The following is a 24,510-nucleotide window of genomic DNA, read 5'->3' on the forward strand; positions in this document are numbered from 1 at the left end:
ATCAGATTACATTCGCACATTTACTTGGGATAAAAAACTTGAAATGGTGGTGAAGTCAACAGGGATCTTAGGAGGACAAGGTAGGTCCAAAAAAAATTCCTAATCAATATTGATTGCATTTTCCTCCTTTCCCAGCTGCCAAATATTGGATGTTTTAAAAGTATTATTTATTATAACATTTTCAAGGATCTTTTTCTTCATTTGCATTATTAGGTAAAATGCCAACTGTGGTATCTCCGGAATTGTACCGTACTAGATTTTGTGAAGCAATGGATAAGTACTTTTTGATGGTACCGGATCACTGGACAGGCCTGGGCTTGAACTGCTAAGATAAAATGGTACAACGGAATGATTTCTTCTGATTCAAAAAGGATATAACAGAGGACTGTCTTTCTCCATTCCCATCCTCAGCTCACCTCTGACATCAGCAGCTCAAGGGTCTTCTGCTACAGCCTTCATAGCTAGGCTTTCTTGCCATATGAATTTGCTCTTGAGATGCCAGCACCGCAGTGGAAGAAGCATTTGGTTTTCCGAATCAGAATGTTAACTTCCACGAAACCTGAAATGGACAGGTCTGGGACCAAGGGGGAGCTTGTCAGAAATTACGCGGCATTGTATTGATGCACTGATTAGCCAGTGGCTTTTGTGAACAATCAAAACAATGGTCTTAATCATAGGGGGCATACTGGCCCCGCCAACTGCAGTTTTGATTCTGTTGTCTTTAATCATGAGGAACCAAGCGAGACTGTTAATAGTGCTGCCCCTGTGGTAGGAGTTTATTTTGTAAGCGTTATTGTGTATTGTGTGATTTGTTACGCACTGGATTTATTTTGCAATTTTCCGTTGAGCAGTATTTTGATTATTTTAATCATTTCATACATCCCATATGGCCATTTGGAGCCCTGTTTTAATGTTGTACAGTTTTTGTATGGTCTGATATTTTATTGGAGGGCTACTTCTCTTTATGAATTCTAATTTAGGCTTGAAACAAATTTCAGAAAAGTTCAGGTTCAAATATATATGTGCCCCAAAGGTAAATATTTTCTCAAGTGGAACCTCTGTGGTTGAGTGTCAGTCTCAAACCACTAGGTGTTACTTTAAAATATGCCTTTAACTCTTATTCCATTCTCTCTTTTTGTCACAGCAAAATATTGGGATGTTTTTGATCAGATTTTATTTTACTTCAATAACTAATAGCTACTTGATAAAAACATTATCCTAGTTTCTTTTCATTTTAGCGCCATTTGAGGAATGTACTATTGATGTTGCTGTGCTGCACATACTCAGGTTGTATTAATAAATTAGGCTGTTAAAACAGTAGTTCCTTTGGCACCACAAAACATTTGCAGTTGTGGTAGATGCTCTGAACAAGAAAAGAAACAGGAGGAGGTATGAGGAGGATATGGGTGGGTGGCAAATTAGACTTCATGGGTAAAGATTTGGGTACTTTTACAAATTGAGAGTAAGCACTTTTTTTAGTATTTTTTGTAAATACAAAATGTTTACTACATTAAAAACATGTGTCATTAAGCAGATAAATTTGTAGCCTTACTGATTGTCTACCACTTGGCTTGAGCCCAAGTTGTTGGTTGAATTGATGTAAGTTTTCCCTTTTGATTACTCTTCTGGTTGCAGCCAGGAGCCTTAAACCTACACTATTTTTCATAGCCTAAGGAAAATTACAGCATTCCAAGGAGTCATTAAATTCTGGCTTAGAGACAGTTGATGATGCATGTGTGGACTAGGTTGTAGGTTGGATTTTTCATGGGGAAGTTAAAATCTTAAATCTGCTTTTGTGACTAGTCTTGTTTAAATTTGTCTGAAGTAATAAAATTTTTTATATGAAACCAGATAATCATTTGAATAAATTAATGTTTATAACCAAGTTTTTATTCTGTTTATATTCATTTTATTTATTTATTTATTTAGGGCTATTGAGTAAAAGTCATTAGCTTTGATATCAGTGAAAAAACACATTCCTTAATTATTCATTACTTAAGCAGCAGTATTAGTATTTAGTTGGTACAAAGTAATTTGAAACAAATGTCTGAATTTAAAGAACAAAATATAGCATGAAGTAACTTTCCATGGATCACTTCTTTTGCTAATTATCCAGAGGTCAAAATATTTGTAGGCAGTTGTGAGTAATGAATATGCATATTAATACACAAGTAGCAACTGAAAATGTCATATTCGAATTCTAATGTAACTTCCTTGCCATAATTGAAGCATATACACACATGTACACCCTACACACGCATCTGTCCTGATATACACAATACACCCAACTAATGTAACTTCCAACAAGAATTAAGGGTGATTGGAGTTCTGCATCATGGAAAAATATTCAGGAGCACCTTAGCTAGAAAGTAAAGCAGTTTTTTTCTTTTTAAAATGAATTCTGTTGAAGATTGTCCATAACATTTCAAATTCTGTTAATAGTGATTTCTTTACATTTTGAAAAAAATAATAAATACCACTCAACATTTTATACCAGAAATTTGTATGGTGGTCCCCCAAATCTTGATACGTTATTTAGTTTGTCACCTCTTTAAATTGATATGGAGTGTTAACACAGTATTCTGGAAGCAAATATTTTGAACAGTATTCAAGTTGTACTCACTCTGATATGTTCCTTTTAATTTTGATATGTATAGATTTCTTGTGTCTTTTGTGTCTAATTAAGCCTATAATTGTGGGAAAGATATACTTCATTAACTATTCAGTTAGCAATGGTAAGGGGTTATGTGCATAACACGCAACTTAATAGGTGATCCATATTCCTACAACCTAAACAATGGGCATTGTTTAATATACTCCAACAAATTATCTGTGTTACAATTGGGAAAAATAATTGAATCAAAATGTTAAAAAATACCATGTTAACCATAAAATATTTTCAGATTATTTATTTAATGTATATAATGTGCATATTTTTATCAGTTGAGATTTTTTTTATGATTCTGATATGTTAAGCTATTTAAATACATTTGTCCATTTACAAAATTATGTATAGAGAGTGTAACAATAAAATAATTGAAATATTATCTGTTGTGCCCACCTGGTTTATTTCATCCTTGTCTCAAAATACTAATGTTGGAATTGTAAAATGAGAAGATTGATTTGAGTCACTTATGTACTACGGTTATCGGGAGAGATATTACATACATTTGATTGTTATATCTTGCTATCCAAAGGTGCAAACAGACAACTACCATCTAGACCAGTGGTTCTCAACCTTCCTAATGTGCGACGCTTTAATACAGTTCCTCATGTTGTGGTGACCCCCAACCGCCCATCCAGCTGGCCGGGGGGTATCAAAAACTTGACCCCCCCAAAAAGGAAAAAATGGGAAAGTATAGGTAGTCCTCGACTTAACAACAATTCGCTTAGTGAATGTTTGAAGTTACAACAGCACTGAAAAAGCGAATTATGAACATTTTTCACACTTATGATTGTTGCAGCATCCCCAGGGTCATGTGATTTACATTCGGATGCTTGACAACTGATTCATACTTAGGACGTTCACAGTGTCCCAGGGTCACGTGATCAATGGCCAGGGGGCGTGGCCAGCTAATCACTCAGGTTGCAGAATGCCTGTGGGGGGGGGAATCTATGGGTCTCTGGGATGGGACTGGGGTGGGTGCCTGCCTTCCTTCCCTCCCTTCTCTCCCCTTGCCCCTTCCTTCTTTTCTTTCTTCCCTTCACTTCCCTCTTAGTCTCTTCCTCCTTCCCTCCCTCTCTCCCATTGTCCCTACCATCTTTCCTTCCTTTCCTTCACCTCCTTCTTAGTCTCTTCCTCCTTCCCTCCCTTTCCCATTGTCCCTACCATCTTTTCTTTCTTTCCTTCACCTCCCTTAGTCTCTTCCTCCTTCCCTCCCTCTTTCCCATTGTCCCTACCATCTTTCCTTCCTTTCCTTCACCTCCTTCTTAGTCTCTTCCTCCTTCCCTCCCTTTCCCATTGTCCCTTCTTTCCTTCCTTTCCTTCACCTCCTTCTTAGTCTCTTCCTCCTTCCTTCCCTCTCTCCCATTGTCCCTTCCTTCTTTCCTTCCTTTCCTTCACCTCCCTTAGTCTCTTCCTCCTTCCCTCCCTTTCCCATTGTCCCTTCCTTTCCTTCACCTCCTTCTTAGTCTCTTCCTCCTTCCCTCCCTCTCCCATTGTCCCTTCCTTCTTTCCTTCCTTTCCTTCACCTCCCTTAGTCTCTTCCTCCTTCCCTTCCTTTCCCATTGTCGCTTCTTTTCTTCCTTTCCTTCCCCACCCTTAGTTCCTTCCTTCCCTCTTTGTCCCTTCCTTCCCTCCCTTCCATTGTTCCTTCCTTCCCTCTCTCATTGTCCCTTACTTCCCTCCCTCTTTGTCCCTTCCTTCCTCCCCCCCTCCATGCCCAGGAAGGGACAAGGGGAGGGGGACAGGCTTCCAGAGGCAGAGGAGAGCTCCGCCCAGCTCACTTGCTCAGCTTCGCCAGAAAACAAGCCGCTTGCTAAGTTAGCAGAAGCCCCAGGATCAGCGCCGGGCTACAGCTGATTCACACTTCTGCTAAATTAGCAAGCGGCATGTTTTCTAGCAAAGCTCGAGCAAGTTTGCTGGGCAAGAGCCAAGGAGAGCTGCTACAGCTGACCTGCTTCTTGGCTGCTCTGCAAAAGCGCATATCAGCTGTAGAGGTTTGCCCCGATCCTGGACAAGAGGGAAGGAAGGAAAGAAGGACGGAAGGGACAAGGGGAAAGAGGGGGGAAGGAGGGACAAAGAAAGGTGAAGGAAAGGAAGGAAGGGACAAGGGGAGAGAGGGAGGGAAGGAGGGACAAAGGGGGGTGAGGGAAAGGAAGAAAGGAAGGGACAAGGGGAGAGAGGGAGGGAAGGAGGAAGAGACCAAGAGGAAGGGAAGGAAAGGAAGTTCCAGCCAGCAAAGGCTTGGCAGCCCGGCTGCCGAGAAACAGAAGAGCGCAAAGCCAAGGAGAAGGTGGCGGTTTCCTCCCAAAGGGGGCTCCTTTTTTCCATCCCGTCCCTGTGTTTGTGGGGAATTTCTTGTCACCAATGGTGACAGGTGCTCCTTCGAGCTCACCACGAGCTTTCTCGCCCCCTTTGCTTCCCCCCCGCTTTTATGAGGGTTGTGGCGCCCTTGGGAAGCCGATCGTGTTTTCAAGCTTAGGAGAGGAGAAGGAGTCCCTTCCTCCTTCCCTCCCTCTCTCTCTGTCAAGCCCCGGCAGGCTCGACATGAACGGGCGGAGGAGTCAAGGACTGGCGGGGTGGCAAAGGAGACTGGTGGCCGTCGTCAGACCTCCCAGCTGACAAGCGCAAGTTCAGGGGTCGCCAGCTGACGGGCGCAGGAGTTGGATGCTGCGGCGGCCTCTCCTTCGCTGATCTGCATGCATAAGAAGTCAATCTGGTTGCTGCACAATGAGTCTCTGGGGAGGACGGGGCCTTGCTCTGCGCCTGCGCTCTTCATGCGCCTACTGCAGGGCACATTTAGTAGAGTTCATGCAGACTGCCGTCAAGCAGCATATTTTCCACAAACAAGTGAGGTGGAGCAGAGGGGGGGGAGGGAGAGAAGGTGATTGGCAAGCCGTGCCTAAGACCATCAGAAATATGTGTTTTCTGATGGTCTTAGGCGACCCCTGTGAGAGGCTCGTGCAACCCCCAAAAGGGTTGCGATCCACAGATTGAGAACCGCTGATCTAGACCATTTCCAAATGTTTTAACAAAATTTCAACTCAAATGTATAATACATATTTGGAAATAGGTATTAAAACATTGGGTAATAATATCTTTGCATGAATTTTAGAAAAAGGATGGAATGGGTGAGTCCAACTTGAAAAGGAGTACTTTGTTGGTTCTTTCACAATTTCATTGAGCTTGCCAACTCCTGTGTTGCCCATGAAAAGCCTGGGAACTGGAGCATGGTGCAGTTGCTTTCCTTCTATTCAAGCATCTCGTGTGTCATATAAGCAGATCTTAAAGGTAAAATCAGGAGTTTGCATCTGATGAAGTGAGCTGCAGTTCATGAAAGCTTACACCTCTTAATATGTTAATTGGAAAAGGTGCTACCAGACTCTGATTTGTCACCAAAGACTTAACATGGTTCTCCTATAACAGTGGTTCTCAACCTTTTTATACGGCGACCCCGTCATAAGGACGCGCCGCGCATGCGCGCCACCGCCCCATGCGTGGCGCGCATACGCAGTGCCACCCCATGCGCGGTGTACATGCGCGGCCCCGCCCCGAGGGAAAAAATGGCGGATCGCATTATTTGGCAACCCCCGTAAAATGGTCGTTCGACCCCAAATGGGGTCGCGACCCAAAGGTTGAGAACCGCTGTCCTATAATCTCTTCAGAGGCACACATACACACAATCTACAGTTCCCCGGAATTCCCACTTGTTGCCCAGAGCTTCTGGGAAATTATTAGAAAAGCTGCTGCAATATAGCTACTGGGTTTTTGTCAGTTTTGTCAGGTTTTCCAGCTCAGAATCCAAATAAATCCCAATGAGACTCTGAACACGAGGCCTCTGAATCAGAATACAGCTTTATTTTTCTTTGATCAAAGAATATATGCTGGGCACTCCACTCTCCTTTAGACAGCAGAGAAGATGGAGAGCACTAATCAAAAAAGTTTTTGCTTTTTATAACCAATAAACATCACAAGGTTTCTGCGCATCTAAAAAGTTCCTTTGAATCTCTATCCTGGCTTATATTTCTGCATCTCTAAGCTTGAACACACACTAGCACAATAGGTGGCAATTAACCCATTAACTTTATTACTTTGCAGGCCGGTAGAGAGCTGTTAACATTTTAAAGCCATAGCAGAGAAAGAGAAGGGAAAGATATGCAATCCAAGGAGAGAGGGGTGCGTGGGAGATTGCAATTTCTTAGGCTTTCTCTTAAACAACACAGTTTAAAGTAACAGAAACATTTTCTTTGGTCAGCACAATTTAGAATACAATGGAGCACATACAGAAAGCAAGCAAAAATAAAAGGACAATAGCTATTATATATGAGAGATGGATTATACATAAAGATTATATTTTGAAAGATTATATTTGGCTTGATCTCTACAGTTTCTTTGTGCTTCTGTGCTAATGCCTTCGTGTAGAGTCAAAGAAAATAAAGAAGAACTTCTGCTTAAATCAGCGGTTCTCAACCTGTGGGTCGCGACCCTTTTGGAGGTCTCACGAGCCTTTCACAGTGGTCGCCTTTTCTCCCTCCCCCTCTCCGCTCCACCTCACTTGTTTGTGGAAAATATGCTGCTTGGCAGCAGTCTGCACAAACTCTACCAAATATGCCCTGCAGGGGGCGCATGAAGAGTGCAGGCGCAGAGCAAGGCCCCGCCCTCCCCGGAGACTCATTGTGCAGCAACCGGATTGACTTCTCGTGCATGCAGGTCAGCGAAGGGGAGGCCGCCGCAGCACCCAACTCCTGCGCCCGTCAGCTGGAGACCCCCGAACTTGCGCTTGTCAGCTGGGAGGTCTGGCGACGTCCATCGGTCTCCTTTGCCACCCCGCCCGTCCTCGACTCCTCTTCTGCCCGTTCATGTCGAGCCTGCCGGGGCTTGACAGGGAGAGAGGGAGGGAAGGAGGAAGGGACTCCTCCTCCTCTCCTAAGCTTGAAAGCACGATCGGCTTCCCAAGGGCGCCACAATCCTCATGAAAGCGGGGTGGGGAAGCAAAGGGGGCAAGAAAGCTCGTGGCGGGCTCAAAGGAGAACCTGTCAGTGTTGGTGACGAGAAATTCTCCACAAACCCAGGGAAGGGGTGGAAAAAAGGAGCCCCCTTTGGGAGGAAACCGCCACCTTCTCCTTGGCTTTGCGCTCTTCTGTTTCTTGGCAGCCGGGCTGCCAAGCCTCTGTTGGCTGGAACTTCCTTTCCTTCCCTCCCACTTGGTCTCTTCCTCCTTACCTCCCTCTCTCATTGTCCCTTCCTTCCTTCCTTTCCTTCGCCTCCCTCTTTGTCCCTCCTTCCCTCCCTCTCTCCCCTTGTCCCTTCCTTCCTTCCTTCCTTTCCGTCACCTCCCTTTGTCCCTCCTTCCCTCCCTCTCTCCCCTTGTCCCTTCCATCCTTCCTTCCTTCCTTCCCTCTTGTCCAGGATCAGGGCGAACCTCTGCAGCTGATCCACGCTTTTGCAGAGCAGCCAAGAAGCAGGTCAGCTGTAGAAGCTCTCCTTGGCTCCTGCCCAGCAATCTTGCTCCAGCTTTGCTAAAAAACATGCCGCTTGCTAATTTAGCAGAAGCGTGAATCAGCTGTAGCCCGGTGCTGATCCTGGGGCTTCTGTTAACTTAGCAAGCAGCTTGTTTTATTTATTTATTTATGAGACTTATATACCGCTTTAAGTGCAAGCACTCTCTAAGCGGTGTACACCAGTAAGCAATGTATATATATATTTACATTGCCCCCAACAATCTGGGTCCTAATTTTACCTACCTCAGAAGGATGGAAGGCTGAGTCAACCTTGAGCCGGTGAGATTTGAACCGCTGACCTGCTGAACACAGTCAGCTAAAGTGGCCTGCAGTACTGCACTCTAACTGCTGTGCCACCTCGGCTCTTTTCTGGTGAAGCTGAGCAAGTGAGCTGGGCGGAGCTCTCCTCTGCCTCTGGCAGCCTGTCCCCCTCCCCTTGTCCCCTCCTGGGCATGGAGGGGGGGAGGAAGGAAGGGACAAAGAGGGAGGGAAGTAAGAGACAATGAGAGAGGGAAGGAAGGAAGGAACAATGGAAGGGAGGAAAGGAAGGAAGGAGCTAAGAGGGAGGTGAAGGAAAGGAAGGAAAGAAGGAAGGAAGGGACAATGGGAGAGAGGGAAGGAAGGAGGAAGAGACTAAGAAGGAGGTGAAGGAAAGGAAGGAAAGAAGGAAGGGACAATGGGAAAGAGGGAGGGAAGGTGGAAGAGACTAAGGGAGCTGAAGGAAAGGAAGAAAAGAAGGAAGGAACAATGGGAGAGGGAGGGAAGGAGAAAGACTAAGAGAGAGGTGAAAGAAAGGAAGAAAAGAAGGAAGGAAGGGACAAGGGGAGAGAAGGGAGGGAAGGAAGGCAGGTACCCACCCCAGTCCCATCCCAGAGACCCACAGATTTCCCCCCCCAGGCATTCTGCAACCTGAGTGATCAGTTGGCCACGTCCCCTGGCCATTGATCACATGACCCTGGGACACTGTGAACGTCATTAAGTATGAATCAGTTGTCAAGCATCCAATGTAAATCACATGACCCGGGATGCTGCAACAATCATAAGTGTGAAAAATGATCATAATTCGCTTTTTCAGTGCTGTTGTAACTTCAAACATTCACTAAGCGAATTGCTGTTAAGTCGAGGACTACCTATACTTTCCCATTTTTTCCTTTTTGGGGGGGTCAAGTTTTTGATACCCCCCGGCCAGCTGGATGGGCGGTTGGGAGTCACCACAACATGAGGAACTGTATTAAAGGGTTGCGGCATTAGGAAGGTTGAGAACCACTGGCTTAATTAATACATCTTATAGCTTGGGTTTGGTAACATCCAAGCCTAGAAATATGGTCAATTTAATTATGATCCTGATTATGGTTTGAGGGAGTTCTGAAGAATTAACTTTCCAAGGAAACACAGGTTGTAGGACTGAAGCTTCCTGCAGCATGTCCATTGCTTCCTACCGTATTTTCCTCCTCTCTGCAGGTTGTCGGTTCAGTCACAATTTTGCCACCAAAGGTGTTTTTTTTTTCTTTTTAAAGATTCACCAGCTAGGGGCCTGAATCATCCAGCCCTAAAAAGGGATGAATTTTTCGGTGGCTCATGTGGCCCAAACGGAGCTTTTTTATTATACCGTTGCTTCAAAGTTCTGCGTCGAAAAAGTCGGATTCGGCGGGACAGTCCATTCCGCTCACAGCAACGAGGACTGAATTATTCTGTTGCTCTGCAATCTCCTCCCCGCTCACCACGTTGCTTTAATTTTTTTTAATGCCTGTATGTGGCTCTGCAAGTCCTTTTTTGTCCGGGCTCGTTATCTATTTACATTTTTATACCATCCCTGTTGCAGGATGGGAAAAGGGGATTTGCACTAGGTGGGCGGCGGGAGTGAGATAGCTGGTGTCTCCAGGCCCGCCGCCTCCCCTTCCCCAGAGCTGAAGCTGAGGCCGGCAAAGGGAACCTCCCTGCACCTGCCTTCCTCCGCGCCCGAGAGGATCGGGAGTGGGTGGGAATTCCGTTCCAAGAGACGGGAAGGTTCGCCGCTGCCTTGAGAGCGTCCCGCGTGGACGCGGAAGAGTCCGGGTCGGCGACCAGCCCCGAAAGCTAGGCAGGAGTCGCTAAGCAGCTGCCTTTCTCCACGCGTCCCGCTGTGAGCTCAACCCTTCGCCTGACCTCGGCCCTGACCGCCTCCGGTTGAGTGGAAAGGGAGAAGGACGGCTCGGTCCACGGCTCTCCGGCCGCGCGTCGCTTCCCGTCTCTTTCGACTAAAGCCGGTGCCCGTGAAGTTCGCCTCGGTTTGTGCGGCTCAGTCCTGCTCTTCCGTCTGATTTTGGACGCCTCAGACGGCAGCAACAAAGCGACGTTGCTCCGCCGCTCAGCCCCGCTTCTTCGCCGCTGGGTTTCCTCCCTGCTATTTCGCTCCTTTTCCTCGGAGTCCTTTCCAACTTGCCTCGGCGCAGAGATTAGCAACGACCCGACAATGCCGCCAGTCTTGGCGTTCCTCGCGGTGGGCGGCTGCTTCCTGGCTCTGGCGGAGGTAAGGAAGCCAGGGCGCGCCGCGAGCCCCTCAGCCGAAGAGGGTCTGTGAGGGAGCGCTGCTGGGAAGCGGGCGGAGGCAAGTCCCTCAAGCCGTACCCTGGGGATGTGTCGTGCGAGGCTGCCGGCGATCAGGATCGGGGTGCAGTTATGGCCCGCAGTTCAAGGGCGACCTGTTGGAGCGATTGAGGTAGTTCTTCTTTTGGAAAGAGACCCTTTCTGGCTCTGAATCCCGGAGATGAGCCATTTCCACCACCCTACCCCGCACCCCCAACAAAGAAAAAATCTTGCTAAACTTTTTCCCTAATCAGTTCTCCAGGTAAGGTTGTATCTCCCAAAGGAACGAAAAAAAACAGCAAGCGGTATCTGCAGCATCGGTTTTATAGCAGATCAGCCCTAAGACAATTGCTGAGCGTTTAATGGCAGTGGCTCTGTTTATTGTTTTATTGAACTTTGGTCATTTATTTGAAACCTGCATGCCTTAACAGCTAGGAGGTCAGCACACTATTATTAAATGCATGTGTTTCTCTCCTTAAAAAGAACAATTTGAAACGTCAGGTAAAATCGATGCTGTTAGCTAATGAAACATGAATTCTACAAGTTTAAGATTGATTCCCTATAATTTACTTTCCTTTAAGTCCAAGAATGGTTGAACTATGATCTTTGGAGCTTCAGTTCCTTATTCCTCTCTGGTGGGGTTTATCCCATTTCCACTGTGCTGCAAATTGCTCCTGTCAGTGGACTTTCCCCATAGCCAAAGCTGTTTCTTTCCAATAGAAGAGTAGCTTTGCTTCTTTGGGGCTAGAAGTGGAAGATTCTCTTCTGTGCCACAGGTTGCATTTCATTCTGACCATATACTGTTTTTGGCTGTGGCTGCTGGTGCTTCTTGGTGCAGGTTGCACTGGACAGAAGCAATGAAAGTACCTTCAAAGAGAGAGGTGCAGGAGGGGATTCAAGCAACCACGGAAGAGGCAATGCATGTAGAATAGCCAAAGCCATGGGGAGGATCTGAAATCGGGCCTTATCTTTAACATGAAACATGGCTTCTCTGTGAAATATTACACAGGCTTGTCTAAAACATTGTGGAGTGACATTAAGTGTGGCAATGTCATCTAGAAAAGATTGAGAAAAGGTTCAGAAAAATACATGGGGGGGGGAAATGAATGAAAAGTGAAATTATTTTAAAATCTCATATACATTCTTCTGGAGTTATTCACGTTTATGAGATAACCTTTTTATTTACTCCAGCTAACTGATTTCATGCGGTTGTTGTGAAGATATAAATTAGATGGATTTATTTGCAACAGCTGATTTGTAAAATGCATGTTTTAATAAAAAAAATCTAAACAAGAATTGAACAGATGGTAGCTAAGTTTTCTACAATATGAAAAGCAATACCTAAAAATACAACATTGGTAAACAATATCAGCAAACGTGCCAGTTATGGAATACATTTTTATTATGATGGCTGAAATCCTTGAGCAACAGTCCTAATTATACTAATTGGGGAATAGAATTGGACTAAGGAGAAATTTAAGAAATATATTGTTATTTTATATACCACACAATAGAAATAAATGACGGAATGATCTCAACTACAGTACTAGAAAGTGAAAGACAACTTGGCAGGCAGAGAGAAGAGAAATCTGAACTGTATATCACCATTCTCTCTTTTCACTCAGTTTTTTTTATGATTAACTTTAATCAGCATTTTTTCTCTTTCTTCCCCCTTCCATTTATTACATCTCTTCTTTAAATCTTTCTTTTTACTGTCTTTAGAATTTTTTTGTCTGGTAGGAACTAGCAAAACAAAATTTGAAAAGTGGGCCTGTTTTCCTGAATAGCAGGGAAATGCTGTGTTTGTGCAAGATCTTCAAAGTGTACATTCTTAGCTCTGAATTAGCTAGAAGACATTGAAGAAGAGAAGGAAGAGGGGGAGAGGGAGAGATAATCAGAAAGAGAAGCACTGAGCTGGTTTATGTAGCCAAAGATTTCTACTATGCCTCTGAGCTAGGATAATAGTATTTCTCTGGAATCCCTTGCCAGTTTTGGTTGGTCAATGAAAAACATTTTGTTTTTCCATATTTTTTTTCTAATGGATCTTTCAAAAGTTTGCACATTTTTCTATCACCTACAGTTGTCAAACAGCTAATGAGGGGGGGAGGCAGCATTCTCCAGTTTGGCCCCTCCCAATTTTATATGAAATGGGCCTTAGAAAATCTGAGCAACAACAAAGCTAGTGGAGGCGACAGTATTCCAGCTGAGCTATTCAAAAAGATGATGCAGTAAAAGTGCTACACTCAATTTGCCAGCAAATTTGGAAAACTCAACAGTGGCCACAGGACTGGAAAAGGTCAGTTTACATTCCAATTCCAAAGAAAGGCAATGCCAAAGAATGTTCAAACTATCGCACCATTGCACTCATTTCACATGCTAGTAAAGTTATGCTTAAAATCCTACAAGCTAGACTCCAGCAGTATGTAGATCAAGAACTACCAGAAGTACAGGCAGGATTTCGAAGAGGCAGAGGAACTAGAGATCAAATTGCCAACATACGCTGGATCATGGAGAAAGCTAGGGAGTTCCAGAAAAACATCTACTTCTGCTTCATTGACTATGCAAAAGCCTTTGATTGTGTGGATCACAACAAATTGTGGCAAGTTCTTAAAGAGATGGGAGTACCAGACCATCTCATTTGTCTCTTGAGAAACCTATATGCGGGTCAAGAAGCAACAGTGAGAACTGAACACGGAACCACTGATTGGTTCAAAATTGGAAAAGGAGTCCGGCAAGGCTGTATACTGTCGCCCTGCCTATTTAACTTATATGCAGAGCACATCATGAGAAAGGCAGGGCTAGATGAATCAAAAGTTGGAATTAAGATTGCCGGGAGAAATATCAACAACCTAAGATATGCAGATGATACCACTCTAATGGCAGAAAGTGAAGAGGAACTAAAGAGCCTCTTGATGCGGGTGAAGAAGGAGAGTGCAAAAGTTGGCTTGAAACTCAACATTAAGAAAACCAAAATCATGGCATCCGGCCCTCTCAATTCCTGGCAAATAGATGGGGAAGAAATGGAGGTAGTGACAGATTTTATTTTTCTGGGCTCCAAGATCACCTCAGATGGGGACTGCAGCCAAGAAATTAAAAGACGCTTGCTCCTGGGGAGGAAAGCTATGGCAAATCTAGGACAGCATACTAAAAAGCAGAGACATCACCCTGCCAACAAAAGTGCGTATAGTCCAGGCCATGGTTTTCCCAGTTGCAATGTATGGCTGTGAAAGTTGGACCATAAGAAAGGCTGAGCGCAAAGAATTGAGGCCTTTGAACTATGGTGCTGGAGAAGACTCCTGCGAGTCCCTTGGACTGCAAGGCATTCAAACCGGTCAGTCCTAGAAGAGATCAACCCTGACTGCTCTTTAGAAGGCCAGATCCTGAAGTTGAAACTCAAATACTTTGGCCATCTAATGAGAAGGAAGGACTCACTGGAGAAGGGCCTAATGCTGGGAAAGATTGAGGGCAATAGAAGAAGGGGACGACAGAGAATGAGATGGCTGGATGGAGTCACTGAAGCAGTAGGTGTGAACTTAAGTGGACTCCAGAAGATGGTAGAGGACAGGAAGACCTGGAGGAACGTTGTCCATGGGGTCGCGATGGGTCGGACACGGCTTCGCAATTAACAACAACAAATTTTATAGCTACATAAAGATCCAGGACAGCCCAGCCCCATGTAATCAAACATTTGGGGTTCTGCCAGAGTTAATTGTTCATGCTGCTTTCTTCTCCACAAAACCATGTCTTGCAGGAGAAAGTGTGTGCCAGGGTGACCCCGGGAAAAAGTTGATGGCGAGAGAGATGCCTGTTTTAGCAGGATGGATTTGATTTAAATCAAGTCGATTTAAATCATAATTTAAAAAGAGCAACTGTCATCTCTGTCCCGCAGTGGCTCCTCTGACCTACTGTTGACTCACCGACAGTCCCACTCACTTTAATGGGACGGCTGGCGATGCCATAGTGACACAACAAGGTGAGGGACGTGGCAGGCAGCAGGTGAGTGGATGCCCACTAACAGGCGCTGCCATGATGGATCTAAAATGACAAGTGCTCTTTAAATGTAAGGACTCATTCTTGCTGGTAGTTAGAATCTTTAATATTATTATTTGCAAACAAAATGAAGGTTTCCTATTTAGAATAATAAGCTGTCAGCGATATCAGAACTGATTTTAGGTTAATAGGTTAATCACACATACCATGTTTTCCCAAAAATTAGACCTACCCCAAAAATAAGACCTACCCTGATTTTTGAATGTAGGCCTAATATAAGCCCTACCCCCAAAATAAGCCCTATTTAGGACCCTGCCCACTCCATCCCACCTTGCTGCCACAGTGGGGCAGGAGAGCGCATGTTGCGTCGTTGCCACCACAAGGCAAGGCAGGTGAGGGGGTAGAGCTGCCCCACACACCCCGCACCTGCTTACTTCAGCCCCCCCCCCAGCGAGGCCATTCCTCTTGCTCGGCGAACGTGCAGATCTAGAGCAATGGTTAAAATTAAGAAAAGGGAGGCTCCTACCTTGTGATATATCACCCTTGTCACCCAATTTTTATCCCATGCTTTTAACAAACCTAATCCCCCAGGGTAAAGCTTCCATATCTGGGCTGCAGAAATATGGACAACCACAAGACAGCAGAAAAGACATTGCATTTTGTCCTCTCTGCCGCGTCTAAGTAGTCCTATGTAGCTTTGCTGCACAAGTGCAGGGAGCCCCTGCAGAAGAAGAATGTGTGGACAGAAGGAAAGAATAAAGGAAGGAAGAGCCCAGTTGCAATGGGTGCCATGCCTGGCTGCACTTTTCTAACTCTCACCTTCTTCCTGTTTATGGAAGAAGAAGAGGAGAGAGAGAGAGAATTCTTTTAGTGCTGTTTCCCACCAAAGATCATCTGTCATGTGTCTGACTAATGAAATACTTCAAAGAACTTTCAGGCATGGTTTAACCTAAAAAAGCCTTTATTAGTGTAGAGGCGTGTCAGCACGGCATGATGGATGCCAAGATCTGAATTTCCCCTTCCCTTTGCACATAACATTCCAGGCATTTCCCCTCCCCTATTTTGGGGTCATGATTCACATCTTCCAATTAACCTGGAGGGCAAAGATTCACTTCCGTTCCTTTTCCCGGGCTTTCCTTACTAATCTCCTCCCTTTCTCTGTCATCTGAATTAACTCTAAAAATACCAGACAGTTCTGCATATTTTGTCAAAGCAAGAATATTCAATATTAGCAGTGTTGACATCATTTCAGGATTTGATTCTACTGTATTTATTTCCAAAGGTGAGCTCCTAAGAAAATTAAGATTGATGTTTTTTCATTCTTTTCTGCTGGCATCTGGGCTTCAGAAATCCAGACAAAAACAAAATGGCAGCAAAAAGATACAGGAAACTCTTATGCCTTACCTATTGGTGAGATTTTCTCTATAGGTAGACTTCACTTAATGACTGCCCGGTTTAGTGATTGTTTGAAGTTACAATGACCAGTTACTTTATGACCAGTCTTCACCTTTGCAACCCCATAATACATGATTGACATTCAGGTGCTTTGCAACCAGTGTACGTTAATAACTGTCACAGCACTCCACAGACACATAATTGTCATTTGCATACTTCACAATTGACTTTTGACAAAGAAGCCAATGGAGAAACTGGCAGTAAAATCCAGGCCACATATAATATAATATTAATGAGCCACAGTGATTCACTTAATGACTAAATAAGAGATGTCATAAGGCCATCACAGTCATGCAGTGTGATTGAGTTGCCAGTCCCAAGTGTGGTCATCAAGGGAAAACTACCTATACGTATGCCCTAGTCTAGTCTCATTGTTGTCAGCAAATTTTCATAATCTTCTGAAAGATATTAATACAATATTTGTTTAGAAATCTCTGCCAGGTTGCCCACTTTTATAAAGTGGCTTATTTAATAATTTGGTTTTGATTCCGCATGATATATGAATTCAATACTGTGATCTCTAATATATGGTCAGAGGTTGTTATGGCTTGTTAATCATAGAGAAATAAGTGAATAAAGTCATTAGGCTAGTGATTAAACCATGAATACCATAAGGTATGAATCTAACTTTTGAATTAAAGGAGTAATATTTTTAACTGTCTAGCTCAGGGGTGTCAAACTTGCAACATCACGTGATGTGTCGTGACTTATTGTGATTTTTTTTTTGCCATTGCTGGCAATGGGGTGGGCACGGTTTTGCTATGATGCATCTGGCCCACAGGCCGGCAGTTTGACACACCTGATTTAGCTCAAACATATGATACAAGAGTGGTAAAATGTCCTTAAACTAGTCAATATTTTTGCTGCCACCCTATTTATAATTTGGAACAATTTGTGTAAATGGGAAATGAATGCAAAACAGGGAGAGGCTTGGTAGAGCATGCACAAATAAATAAATAAATAAATAAATCGTGTAATTTAGGGAACTAGATTTCTATAGTGGAAATAACTATAGGCTTATGTAGTTCTAGTATATAACAATAATTCAACAGTTCTTGTTCAACAATAAACTGCACCTAGATAATGTTTCTATGAAATCTAAGATAAATATGCTTCATTTTTAGTGTTTTATTCATTTAGTTAGTTCAGTTTGCATGCCACCTAACTCCCAACAATGCTGGGCAGTATTCACAGTTTTCTTTCAAAGTCTGAATAGTAATAAATTGATGTTTTTCAAATGTACTATTTATGATGCTTAATTTACGTGCTTAATGTCTCATATTAGATTTTACTGCAAATAAAACAGTGGTACGTCAGTACTCGACTGCTTTGAAGCTCGTTGAATTTGGTACTCGATGCATTTTGATGCGAAAATTTTTTTCTGGTGCTCATCATTTGTTTGGTGCTCAATGTACATGCTAGAAGTTGTTGGTGTCAGCTGCCTTGTGACTTGCTACTCTTTCCAACCAAAACAAAGGGTCACATGTTAATTATGTGGTAGCTCTTACCCAGTGCACATCCCCTTATGGGATTTTTGCATTTTTTTCCTATCAGAGGAAAATGGTAGTTGTTGAGTCCTTGGCGAAAAGCAGACACGAGAAGCAGTTGTAGTTCTCAGTTTTCTTTAATCTGTGTTCAGTTCACAAGTAGATGGCTTCAGCAGCTCCCAAAACCTCCCAGCTTCTTATATAGACATTTCCCGGGTCAATGCGATACTTTTCCCGCGCCAGCACCCGCGCATGCGCACGGTGCTGGCAACAGCCTGTCTGGTCCCGGGCAGCTTTGCACCTGCCCGGGACCACCTGCAAACGCCCCGAGCCGTTTGCAAGGCTCGGGACATAACACCCCTTTCCCCCGGGCTAAAACTACTACCAACATATAATCATTATTTTATGCAGTGTTCTGCTTCTCAGTGCTCCTATCGTTACCTGGCTTTTGTTTAGCCAGCAATGTTATGTAATCCTCTAAGTATTTAGGAGACTTCCTTGCTCTCTGTGACCTTCTCAGCTCTGGGTTTCTGACAGGTGTTCCCTGACTGAGGGGTGACAAGAGCCTGTTCCCCTTATCATGCCTTGGTGCCTTCCAAGGACTTTGCCCCAATGCCTGGCCTGCTTGCTCGCCCACCGGGCTCGTCAGGCCAGGGCTTCTGTCACTTTGTGACCTGGTTGACCTGCCTAGCTGTAGGCCCTCGGGCCCCTTGAAGTGATAGCCACTGCTGGGCGTCTCTATAGAACCTCCTAGGTCCGTCCAAGACCTGTCAGGAGGCTGTCCAATCCCTAAGCCCCGTTCTGTGTCCGGGCTCGTGTGGGCCTCTGTACCTTCCCAAAACTCAGTTACTCCCTGATTTGAGCTAGAGGTGTTGCGGTCGGGACTTGGTTCCTCGACCACCTCCCTGTAAGTTTGACCCCCTGTAGGATTAGGGGTAAGGTCAGGCCAACTCTGGGGATTGTGTGCCAGCTCTCTTGCGGGGAATGATTTGTTGGGATGCTCCCGGGTATCCTCCGTGACTGGAGTGCTGTGTGATGTGTGTGGACAGTGAGTATGCCCCCGGGGTGACTCCCTGGCTGGAGTAGGCGTGAGTGCCTGTTGTGTGGGTAAGCTCCATGAATTCCTTTTCGGAGCACTTGCGGAAGCTTGAAATGGGCCGTCAGTGGCTCCATCAGTGGAGATGGGCAGCAACTCGTGCCCTTCCCTTTGCTCCAAAGGGTCCCCCTCCCCCCCTGGAAAAGACCCAGGAGTCTCATCTGAAAGGTCCCGCCTAGGGCGGAGTTGGTCGATGTGCCGACGCAAGACACGACCGTTGTCCAGGGCTACCTCGTAGGAGAGAGGACCTGTGACCCTGGAAATAGAAGCGGGGACCCATGTATGACCAGGCCCGTAATTGCGAGCCCAAACCGGGGCACCCACAAGTAGTTGTCTAGGTGCCCTAGGATGTGAGGTAGATGAAGGCAGTCTGTCCGGATGCAACCGGTCAAGTTTAGTAGTAAGTTGACGCCCCCAACGAAGTTCAGTTGGGCTTCTCCCTGTAGAAGTGGATGGTGTGGTGCGATAAGAAAGGAGAAAGTCAGCGAACCTGTGATGCCAGTCCCCGTAGGTGAGTCTTTTCAAGGCGTCCTTTGTGATGCGCACCATACGTTCAGCCATACCGTTGGTGGACGGGTGGAAGGGTGCAGACGTGGCATGACAAATCATGTTAGCCTGTAAGAAAGCTTGGAATTCGGAGGAAGTGAATTGAGGGCCGTTGTCAGACACATGACATCTGGAAGCCCGTGTGCAGCAAAAATCCCCCTCAGTACCTGAATAGTCTTTGCAGTGGTGGTGGATGAGACAGGTACAACCTCAAGCCATTTTGAATGGCTGTCAACAAGGACCAAGAAGAACTGGCCCTGAAAGGGCCCAGCGTAGTCAATGTGCACCCTAGACCATGGGGACTGTGTTTCCTCCCATCTATGCACGGAGCTTGGGGCATCTCTGGGCGAGATCGTTGGCACAGGTGGCATGCATGCACCTTAGCCTCAATATCTTTATCTAAACCAGGCCACCACAAGTGGCTGCGCGCAAGAGCCTTCATACGAACAATGCCAGGATGACCCTCGTGGAGGGATTCTAAGACCCTAGTCCTCATTGAGGTGGGAATGACAACTCTGTTTCCCCAAAGCAGACAACCCTGAGAAAGGGACAGCTCGTTCCTTTTGGACCAGAAACTCTGAAACTCAGGACTAGGGCAGTGCTCAGGCCAACCAGACAAAACCCAGGAACGGACACGTGAAAGTGTGTGATCTGTACCTGTTTCAGCGGCAACATCCCTGGCACTAAGAGGGAGCTCGGGCAAGGCTTGGATTGATAGAATGTTGACAGCTGGCGCAGGGTCAGCTTCTACTACTGGCAGAGGCAATCTACTGAGGCCATCAGCATGGCCCATTTCTTTCCCAGGCTTGTGGAGTAAAGAAAAATCATATGCAGACAAAAAAATAGACCACCTAAGCATTCTAGGGGAAATGATTTGGGGAGTCTGCTTACGTGTGGTAAACAGTCCCAGCAGAGGCTTATGGTCAGTGAAGACCGTGAAATGCCTGCCATATAGAAAATCATGGAATTTTTTAATTCCAGCAACAACAGCCAGAGCCTTCCTGTCTATCTGAGCGTAGTTGCGCTCAGCAGAAGACAATGTTCTGGAGTAATATGCAACAGGAACCTGAGTTCCATCAGACCTGAGGTGACTCAGGACAGCTCCTACCCCGTAAGGGGACGCATCACAAGCGATGCACACAGGAAGGGACTCGTTGAAATGTGCAAGTACACTGTTAGAAGTGAGCAAGGCCTCGACTTTGTTAAAACAAGCCTCATGTGTTTGTGACCAGTGCCACACTGCTTGCTTGTCTAGTAGCCTGTGAAGAGGCTCAGCCACACTGGCTTTATGTGGTAGGAAGGAATTGTAGAAATTCAGGAGGCCCAGGAAGGCCTGAAGTTCGGCCTTAGACTTTGGCCTGGGTGCTTCTAAAATAGCAGTTAGTTTGGATTCAGCAGGGTGAATCCCAGCAGCATCAATTTTGAACCCCAGAAATTCAGTGGAAGGCACCCCAATCTTGCATTTGTCTTTTTTGAGCTTGAGGCCTGATTTCCTGAATCTTAACAGAACAGCCCTTAGCCTTTCAGCTAGAATGTGTGTGGAGTCTCCTGCAATAAGACATCATCAAAGTAGGGGCAAACCCCCGCTATGCCCCGTAGTGTGTTTTCCATTACGCTTTGGAAAATCCCAGGAGCGACATTCACTCCAAACTGTAGCCTTTTTACCTTAAAGGCTCCCCTGTGGGTCACAATAGTCTGAGCTATAGCAGCAGCATCATCAACAGGCAGCTGTTGATACGCTTGAGCTAGGTCAAGCTTTGCAAAAACGCGCCCCCCCCTGGAGGGAGGCAAGAATATGACTGACACAGGAACAGGATAGGCATGTTGCTGCAATGCCTTATTAAGAGTGCATTTGTAATCAGCACAAATGCGAATGTCCCCATTTGCCTTTAGAGGCGTGACAAGGGGGGTCTCCCAAGGACTGGAATCAACAGGTTCTAGAATTCCCTGTTGGATCAGTTTGTCTAACTCAGTGTCAATTTTACTCTTTAAAGAAAAAGGGACCCTTCTTGCTTTAATTCTAATGGGAGTGACAGTGGGGTCTAGCTTTAAGGACACAGGGGGTCCTTTGAATGTGCCCAGCTGGGGGCTGAAAACATCTGCAAATTCTTTGCAGACTTCCTGTAGGTCGAGTGTTTGTAAACTGTTGAGTCCTGTGATGTGTATCCCCAGGGCCTCAAACCAATCGAGTCCTATGAGACTCGTTTGTTCACCCCCTACTACTAATACGTCTAGTGGACCTTCAAAACTCTTGTATTGCACATTAAGGGTGGCCTCCCCCTTAACACACACTCTTGAATTTTGAAAATCTGTTAACACAAGGTCAGAAGGCCTTAACTTGGCCTGAGTTCCACTACCGGAACAAATCTTCCTAAATGTATGCAAGGAGATGATTGAAAGGGCAGACCCTGTGTCTAGTTCCATAGTTAATGGAACCCCTTGTAGCTTCACCTTGAGTGATAGCTTTTTCTTGATGGGCTTGTGTGTGCCTGTCCTTAAGATGCTTCTTCGCGAAGCGCAAAAACCTACCCTATTCTGGCTGGGAACCCCGGTACCTTTCAGGCGCAGTTCTTCCTGAGGTTGTACCTTTCGTCGGCCCAGACACACAGCTGCAATGTGTCCTTGTTTGCCGCATGCCCGGCAGGTAGCGGAGTGGAACTTGCAGTCGGTTCTCCTGTGGCGACCTCCACAGCCGATGCACTTGAGTGGAGCTGAAGAGCTTCCCTTCTGCTTTCCTTCCTTTGTGGGGTGGAGACGGTCGACTTCCTCGTCCGGATCCTCCTCGGAGTTTCCTTGGACGTCTTCCTGGTGCACGGATGCAACTTCTGGACTGTTTCTGATCGGCCGCATGTTCTTGACAGCGCCGCTTGCTGCTTCTTCTGCGGTGACCTCTCTTAAGGCATCTTGGAAGGACAGTTCTTCTTTGGCGAAAAGCCTCTGTTGTAGATCTCGATGCCTTAAACCGCACACGAATCGGTCCCTCAGTCGTTCTTCGAGGTCCTTGAACTCGCAGTGCTTGGCGGCCTTCCTCAATGCGGCGTTGTATTCTTTGGCCGACTCTCCGGATCGTTGATCCCTCTGCTCGAAGGTGTGGCGCCATGCGATGACGGACATCTTAGGCTGGAAGTGCTCCTTCAGTAGCTTCTTTAGATCTGCGTAGCTAACAGACTCTACTGGACCAGGTGCTGCAAGGTTTTCTGCGATTTCGAAGGCGTCTTGACCGCAAACACAAAGCAGGGTGGCAGCCTTCAAGCTCTCTTCCCTCACTTGGTTTGCCTTGAAGGAGTTCTCCACCCTGGCTACGTAGGACTCCCACCGCTCTGGATGTGAGACGTCGAACTCCGAAAGCCTTCCAACCTTTGCCATCTTCAGGAGACGGGTCTATCAGCTAGCCTACCCCCGAATGCGCACTGGATTGGCGAGTAGCTGCCGAGTCAACGCCGTTCCGCCACTCAGGACTCACTTGAGTAAGCTTACATTTCTTCCTTTCCAGGTGATGTAAGGCAATCCCACCTTCGTCGCCAGTGTTGAGTCCTTGGCGAAAAGCAGACACGAGAAGCAGTTGTAGTTCTCAGTTTTCTTTAATCTGTGTTCAGTTCACAAGTAGATGGCTTCAGCAGCTCCCAAAACCTCCCAGCTTCTTATATAGACATTTCCCGGGTCAATGCGATACTGTTCCCACGCCAGCACCCGCGCATGCGCACGGCGCTGGCGACAGCCTGTCTGGTCCCGGGCAGCTTTGCACCTGCCCGGGACCGCCTGCAAACGCCCCGAGCCGTTTGCAAGGCTCGGGACATAACAGTAGTGATAATAGTGCTAAATAGAAAAGAAAATTACTTTGTACCACCATAAAGAAAGAAAGAAAGAAAGAAAGAAAGAAAGAAAGAAAGACAAGACTGGTATTCGCATTACAGATCTTGCTAGGGAATACAGTATGCCTAGAACAATGCTCTCCACGATCATTAGGAATAAAGAAGTGATAAAAAAGACTGATGTTGCAAAAGGAGTTAAAGCAGTAAAAAGCAGGATTCCCAAACACTCATGGAAATTGAAAAGCTGCTATTAATTTGGGTAAACGAGAATCAGTTAGCGAGTGACAGTGTCAGAATCCAATTATATTTCATCTTTAATTATCAAATATAGAAACTCCCAATTCTGCCTTCTCTGGATTCTGCCATAAAAGGGAGAGAAGGGGGAGAACAAAGGGGCTTTATGGCCCTCACTTCCTTCAGTACACTTCAAAGAGCTGAATGCTGAATGTGTGTTTATTGTAACCTCAAAGCGTTAGCATACCAAAGAAGGGTATTTGCCTTTCATGTAGTTATCTGAAGTCTCCATCCAGACGGAAGAAGAAAGGGGATGGAATTGTGATACTTGAAAATATCACTGGAAGGGGGGTTGATTGGGTGGGACTACTGGGGAACCCCTTAAAACCTTGAATGGGAGAGCTTGAACCCCAAGTCCTGTCTAGCATGCCTGCAACCATTTTCTCTTAATAAAGGATTCCTGTTGGAAGAATTATTCCAAGAGTTCTGTCTTCTTAAAATGCAAAGTGGGGTGGGTCCTTACAGACAGTGTGTCAGAAACCGTGAAATTCGAAAAAGCGAAACTGTTGCATGCTGATCTTTTGAAAAATAAACCGGGAACGAGTCGTGAGATTATTGAAGTTTTTAAGCCACAGCTGGTTTGATAATTTTGAAAAGACGATAGGGTCATGAGGCATGGCGAGGCATCAAGTGCTAATAAAAGGGCTGATGATGAATTCGTCCATGAATTTCATGACTACGTAGAGGCTAGTGGTTTTATTCTCCACCAAGTTTTTAACTATGATGAGACCAGACCGGGGTGGGGGGTGGGGGGAATGCCAAGTAGAACCTATATCACAAAAGAGGAGAAGGCATTACCAGGCCACAAACCAATGAAGGACTGGCTGACTCCGTTGTTGTGTGGGAACGTTACTGGGGACTTAAAACTCACGCCTCTACTAATCTATCATAGTGAAAACCCACAAGTTTTCAAGAAGCATAATGCCATAAAAAGCAATCTCCATGTGATGTGGAGGGCAAACAGCAAAGTTATGAGGCAATTTTTCACTGAGTGGATAAATAAGGTGTTTGGTCCTTCAGTGAAAAAAATATTTGCCTCTGAAAACTCTTCTATCATACATTTGGACAATGCACCTGCAGATCCTCCAGGTTTGAAGGATGA

The 24,510-nt window shown here is 45.5% G+C and overlaps 2 protein-coding genes across 10 annotated transcripts in view; both read left to right on the plus strand.

The window, feature by feature from the left end:
• Positions 1 to 3,035, plus strand: part of PIKFYVE (phosphoinositide kinase, FYVE-type zinc finger containing) — a 101,738-nt gene extending 98,703 nt beyond the window's left edge. For all 6 annotated transcript variants that reach the window (XM_039352890.1, XM_039352888.1, XM_039352891.1 and 3 more), the window contains 2 exons: positions 6 to 80; positions 214 to 3,035. In XM_039352890.1, coding sequence (XP_039208824.1) covers positions 6 to 80; positions 214 to 329 — 191 coding nt within the window. In that variant the 3' untranslated portion in view covers positions 330 to 3,035. The remainder of the gene's footprint in view (positions 1 to 5; positions 81 to 213) is intronic.
• A 6,379-nt stretch (positions 3,036 to 9,414) lies between these two features.
• Positions 9,415 to 24,510, plus strand: part of PTH2R (parathyroid hormone 2 receptor) — a 60,026-nt gene continuing 44,930 nt past the window's right edge. For all 4 annotated transcript variants that reach the window (XM_039352907.1, XM_039352910.1, XM_039352908.1 and 1 more), the window contains exon 1: positions 9,415 to 10,672. In XM_039352907.1, the coding sequence (XP_039208841.1) occupies positions 10,616 to 10,672 (57 nt within the window). In that variant the 5' untranslated portion in view covers positions 9,415 to 10,615. The remainder of the gene's footprint in view (positions 10,673 to 24,510) is intronic.

Source organism: Crotalus tigris, unplaced genomic scaffold (assembly GCF_016545835.1).
Source record: "Crotalus tigris isolate CLP2741 ecotype Arizona unplaced genomic scaffold, ASM1654583v1 scf7180000018485.2372832, whole genome shotgun sequence".
Classification (NCBI taxonomy): domain Eukaryota; kingdom Metazoa; phylum Chordata; class Lepidosauria; order Squamata; family Viperidae; genus Crotalus; species Crotalus tigris.